Source organism: Cyprinodon variegatus, unplaced genomic scaffold (genome assembly GCF_000732505.1).
Source record: "Cyprinodon variegatus isolate N-32 unplaced genomic scaffold, C_variegatus-1.0 Scaffold345, whole genome shotgun sequence".
Taxonomy (NCBI): domain Eukaryota; kingdom Metazoa; phylum Chordata; class Actinopteri; order Cyprinodontiformes; family Cyprinodontidae; genus Cyprinodon; species Cyprinodon variegatus.
In genome coordinates this window covers 152,843-158,842 of record NW_015150798.1, presented here as the reverse complement: position 1 = coordinate 158,842, position 6,000 = coordinate 152,843, and the positions used below count along the sequence as shown (strand labels likewise).

Genomic DNA, 6,000 nt, shown 5'->3' with positions numbered 1-6,000 from the left:
CCTTGTTTAGTATTTCCTTCCTTGTTTATATTAATTCAGAACTTTCTATGTTTCAAAGTTAAACCAAAGGACTAAAACTCTGGGAAGTTAAAACTTCTTTCTTTCTTTCTTTCTTTCTTTCTTTCTTTCTTTCTTTTCTTCCTTGTTTAGTATTTCCTTCCTTGTTTATATTAATTCAGAACTTTCTATGTTTCAAAGTTAAACCAAAGGACTAAAACTCTGGGAAGTTAAAACTGAGAAATTCAGAATCTTTACACGGACCTGGAATGGTGGAACCTAAACAATGAAGAATGTTTGTTTTTATTTTTATTAGAAGAGAAAGGACTTGGTCAACATCCTCTAAGAGTTGTGTTCCTATGGTTTTTCTGAGGGGTTAAAGTTTTAAATCTTGTTTAACAGATGATCTGCAATATTTTATACCCTGGGTTTCCCCCCCTCAGGTTTCATTCCAGTCTGCGCCCTCGGCCTGTCCCAGGTTGGAAGGATCAATCTCGGTCAAAATGTCAGCAGTCTGCGATATTTTGCCATCTGTGGCCTGCAGGAAGGATTTGAACCTTTTGCCATCAACATGAAGCGAGACATCACTATGTGGTTCAGTAAGAGCCTGCCTCAGTTCGTTCCCGTTCCCACCGACCACAACCACATCGAGGTAGCTATTCATCCACAGCTTTCATCATACTTTAAACTTTACATTTAGATAATAGTCGCATCAAAACACCTTGTCACTCAGGTGTCCCGTGTAGACGGCACTGTGGACAGCGCCCCCTGTCTGAAGTTGACCCACAAGACCTTTGGGTCACAGAACGCCAACACGGACATGATGTTCCTTAGACTCAGCATGCCTGTCCAGTTCCACGAGACCTTTAAGGTCCAAGCGGGCACCACGCCTCTCACCCGAGCCCTTACTATTCCTGAGGATGAGGTGGTGGTGGTGGAGCCCGACTCTGAGTTTGAAGTTCTAAAGAAGTCTGCCAGTCGTAAGGAACAGGAGGATGAGAAGAAGGAGCCGTCTGTGGCGAAGGAGATCTCAATAGAAAACGAGAAGGATACCATGTCAGAAAAGGGGAAGAAAAAAGGGTAAGATTTTGCATGTGTTTCCTAATTTGAAGGGGAGGAATATATTCATCAGAGACTTTTAGAGAAAAAAATGTTTATACTACATGCAGTCATCACATTTACATCTTTAATTTTCTTTTAACTGCAAAAAACAGATTTTTCTTTAAAGCCAAGAAAGCTGCTATGACACCCCTTGCCCCTCCTCCTGCGCCTCCAACCGTACCGCGATTGGTGGAAGATGTCGTCCCTGATGACAGAGACGACCCTGAAATCATCCTCAGCACCACCACTGTGAGGAAACACAATGCTACAGTCCCTAAAGAGGAGTTCAATAAACTCTCCTAATTTCTTCTTCTCCTGTCAGTATTACTACGCAATTAGGATCTTTGCTGGACAGGAGCCATCCTGCGTGTGGGTTGGCTGGGTCACCCCTGACTACCACCAGTACGACCCGAACTTTGACCTCTCCAAGGTGCGCAACGTCACATTGACTGTGGGAGATGATAGAGGCAACATTCATGACAGGTAAATGCAATTTTGTGAAAAACAAAGTACACCCTATGTCAGTTATAGGGTTTCACATATCAGGATGGTATAAAAGTTGTGGTGGTTTTACCTGGTTTAACACCAAAACACTGCATAGATCCACACCGTCATTATTTATTTAGTAAGATGAAACCTGCAGTGCAATAAGTGAAAAAGTAAAAATGTTTCGTCACAGGAACCACCTTTAGTAACAGTCTCTCTTTCTGGTCGGTTTCTGCCTGATTTTATTGGTCGTTTTTTTCGCTATGAAGGAAATTAGGTCCAGTTTTTTGGAGCGCCGTTTCATTTCTCAAATGACCCAATTTAGGTTGAGTTTCAGCTTTGGTCAAATGGTTTTACATTTCACTCTGGAATACTTTAGTGTTCAGAGGAGCTCTTAATCAAGTTAATGAGGAAAGGATGCCAAGATTCTGTGGCTACAGATCAAGGCAGAGTTATCAGCAATCCAACACCTTGCTTGATGTTTTTTTTTAATAATGATTTCTTGGTGTTTAGATTTTTCCCCAAAATGTTGAAGTACATTATGACCAGACAGCTCAGGTTTGGTCTTATCTATCCAAAGGTTATTGCTCCAGAAATCTTTATTGTCTTTATTCATATGCAGATTTTTAAATAAAAGTTCTGCTTATATTAAAAATATATTTAAACTTTGACATTTAAAATGATAACAGAGGTCTGTGTTTGATAGCATATGCAAAAATAGGGTTAGAGTTAGAAATAGGTAGAAATATCTTAATCATCCTTAATTTGAGTCTTTAAACAAAATGATCTGCTAATGGAATAAGTATTATTACACTTAAAAAATGATAATTAGATATTATGGACTTGAAATAAGACAATGCAGTTTTTTTTTTTTATTTCAAATGGAAATTGTCTTATTCTATTGGAAAATGAAAACTTGCTTAATTCAAGAAAATATATACTTATTTTAAGAAAACTTGACTTTGGTAAATATTTTTGCAGTGCACTTCTTTAAGCATTTTACTGTTATTTTAATATTTTACCTAGTGAGCACATTCCTGGGTGTCGACTGCTGGGAGAGTCGTTATGTGTCTAAAATGTTATCTACTTGTGAATTTTCTCTTAGTGAAATTACTTATAATGAGCTGTAGTTCTTTTTATAAAATCCCCATCTTGGCGTTGTGTTTGTGCACACGTTTGTCCCCCAGAATACCAAACTGAACAGATACCTTTTTTAATTGAGGTGTTGATAGTCATGAAAATCATCCATTAAAAGGTTTTGATGACCAAAATTCTAAATAAGAATGTGAGTAATTGTATGCTGGTGAAGATTCTCAGTCATCCAGGTCATAGTCATTCCAAAAGAAAGTTAAAAATAGACCACTTGCCACAGCCTTGTTTGGTTTGAACTGTACTGGGGATTACAAAGGGATGGACCTGTTTTCAGTCTAATTTGCATGGTTTCTAAGCCATAACAAGGCTTTTGTTGGGCTACTCTATAAAAACCTGGAGCTCAATGCCACTCGAGACATTTGGAATTGAGAAAACTTTCTGGATGGGAAGTGAAACGTCTTTAACCTTGAAAAACAAAGTCCAGTGTATGATTATTTAATTTTTAGTTTCAAATTCACCTAATAAACCATTATAGTGTCCAATCTGTGTTTTTGTTTTCTGAAGGTTAAAGTGAAAATGGTTTTGGAACCAAATAAAGACAAGAAAATTTGTATTATGTTTTTAATTCGTGTCTGCTTGGACAACGTCAGCTGAGCTGAGTTTACTGTATATGTTCGAACTGCTTGCAGTATGAAGCACAGTAACTGTTACATGGTCTGGGGGGGAGACCTGGTAAGCAACCAGCAGACTCGCTTCAGCCAGGAAGACATGGTGATTGGCTGCCTGGTGGACCTAGCCACAGGCCTTATGACCTTTACAGCCAATGGGAAGGAGATCAACACCTTCTACCAGGTATGGAAGGGGCCTGCTAGCTTTTGTAACCTTAAGGCTGTGTTTGACTGTGCCTTTATTCTCCTTCAGGTGGAGCCTAACACCAAACTGTTCCCTGCAGTCTTCATTCAACCCACCAATCAGAACATGGCACAGCTGGAGCTGGGCAAACTCAAGGTTAGAAAAAGTAAAACTACACCTGCTTATTAGCTTCAACCTCTACAAGCCAGATAGAGATTTGCTACCTACAACCTGCAGAAACGGCTAAAATCTTTTAAAAATTTTAATGAAGAAAAATAAGAGGCTTTATATGAAATTAAATTTCAAAGAAGAGTAAATGGTCTATATTATTCACCCAGGAAGTCAAAACTCCAAGACCCTGAAGGATATGTTTCTAAATCTTTATTGTCTCTCCGATATCAGAACATCATGCCAATATCAGCAGCGATGTTCCGCAGCGAACGGAAGAATCCCGTCCCTCAGTGCCCTCCCAGGCTGGACGTCCAGATGCTTACTCCTGTAATTTGGAGCCGTATGCCCAACAACTTCCTGAAACCAGAGGTTGGCAAAGTGAGCGAGCGACTGGGATGGATGGTGGAGTGTGTTGAACCTCTCATCATGATGGCCCTTCACATCCCAGAGGAGAACAGGTCAGATTCAGTTTGGTTTCTGACTTTTTTCACACAGCAACTGAGGAAAGAAATCATTAAAGCAGGCATGCCCAAAGTCGGTCCTTGAGGGCCGCTGTCCTGCATATTTAAGAGGTTTCCCTGCTTTAGCACAGCTGATTTTCATTGATAGCTGATTAGCAGGATTTATCTGAACTACAATCCTCAGAATCACCTTTGCTAAAGCAAGGAAACCTCGAGGACTGACTTTTGGCATGCCTGCATTAAAGCATCACCAACAACTTTATACATGACCTTTATATGGTAATAGTATTCATTTTGATCTCTTGTTTAAATTGCCCTGATATGGTTGGCTATCACCTCATTACTCAATGAGACCAACAACTGGGTAGCAGCTATTTGGGTGGGTCTGATCCATGCTCTAACCAGGACCCTACAGACTTTAATCCCACAGAAGCTTGAATCGTGTCATAGCAGTTGGGGAATTTAACCTCCACACATTTTTACAAAGACTGTCCAACTTCAGGCTGATTTTTAATGTTGTTTTGTGCTCTTACATACCAAATCCTGGGTTAATTAGATTCAAAACTATCTATTTTATAGAAGACAAGATGTTTGGCCATGCATCACTTTGGTCATTTATGACTTTAGGGACAGTTTTTGATAGAAATATTTTATATTTGTCAAACATTAAGAATACCTTGTGTTATTACAGGTGTATTGACATCCTGGAGCTGTCAGAGCGCCTGGATCTCATGAAGTTCCACTACCACACGCTCATGCTGTACTGTGCTGTGTGTGCTCTTGGCAACAACCGAGTAGCTCACGCATTGTGTAGCCATGTGGACGAGTCTCAGCTCTTCTATGCCACAGAGAATACCTACCTTCCAGGGCCTCTACGAAGCGGCTACTATGACCTGCTGATCAGCATTCACCTGGAGTCGGCTAAACGGGCCCGTCTAGGCACTAACAAGGAGTTTATAGTCCCCATGTCTCAGGAGACTCTAAGCATCAAGCTGTATACTGATGTGAAGAAAGCCCACTCTCTTCCTGGTGTTGGCCTCACCACCTGCTTACGACCAAAGCTGCATTTCTCATCTGTTAATTTTGTAGGCACAGATCCTGATATATACACCCTAAGTCCAGTGTTTCCACTACAGGTAAAAAAAAAAGCATAAAAAATAACAGAATGTGTTAATTTAGAATGCTTCTTAATGGCTTTGATTTTCTTTTGCAGGAGTTAAAAACCAGAGCTATTAACATGCTGACAGAAGCTGTGCTGGATGGTAGTCAGGCAATGCGCGATCCAGTAGGTGGCAGTGTAGAGTTCCATTTCGTCCCCATCCTCAAGCTCATCAGTACGCTTCTCATTATGGGCATCTTCAACGACGAGGACACCAAGCACATCCTCAAGATGATCGATCCAAACGTTTTCAGTGGCAAGGAGGAAGAGGAGGAGGAGGAAGGAGAAAAGACTGAGGAGGGGGAAGCTGTTGAGGGGGAGAGCAAAGAGCAGGAGGAAGAGGAAACAGAGGAGGCAGAGCTTGAGGATGAGGGGGTTGGTGATGAGGAAGAGGAGGGCCTGAAAGAGCTGGAGAAAGAGGAGCAAGAGGGTGAGGAGGCTGAGCCTAAAGAAGAAGGTGAGGAGGGTGAACATAAAGAAGAAGAGGAGGCCAAAGGTGGTAAAGTGGATGGAGAGAAAGCAGAGGAAGAAAAAGAGGAGGAGGCAGTGGAGCCAGAAGGCAAAGAGGAAGAGGAGGGTCCAGAGGAAGGACTTCTTCAAATGAAGCTGCCAGAGTCTGTCAAGCTGCAGGTTGTTTTAACGTCTAAACCTTTGTCTCTGTGAAATGTTCACGTCACATGA

General features: G+C 41.1%; 1 protein-coding gene across 9 annotated transcripts in view; it reads left to right on the top strand.

Annotated features, from left to right (window-relative positions):
* LOC107091628 (ryanodine receptor 1-like) overlaps positions 1 to 6,000 on the top strand; it is a 101,501-nt gene that overhangs the window by 49,117 nt on the left and 46,384 nt on the right. For all 9 annotated transcript variants that reach the window (XM_015385659.1, XM_015385663.1, XM_015385660.1 and 6 more), the window contains 9 exons: positions 441 to 649; positions 731 to 1,077; positions 1,212 to 1,347; positions 1,421 to 1,581; positions 3,366 to 3,528; positions 3,598 to 3,684; positions 3,931 to 4,157; positions 4,852 to 5,296; positions 5,374 to 5,949. In XM_015385659.1, coding sequence (XP_015241145.1) covers positions 441 to 649; positions 731 to 1,077; positions 1,212 to 1,347; positions 1,421 to 1,581; positions 3,366 to 3,528; positions 3,598 to 3,684; positions 3,931 to 4,157; positions 4,852 to 5,296; positions 5,374 to 5,949 — 2,351 coding nt within the window. The remainder of the gene's footprint in view (positions 1 to 440; positions 650 to 730; positions 1,078 to 1,211; positions 1,348 to 1,420; positions 1,582 to 3,365; positions 3,529 to 3,597; positions 3,685 to 3,930; positions 4,158 to 4,851; positions 5,297 to 5,373; positions 5,950 to 6,000) is intronic.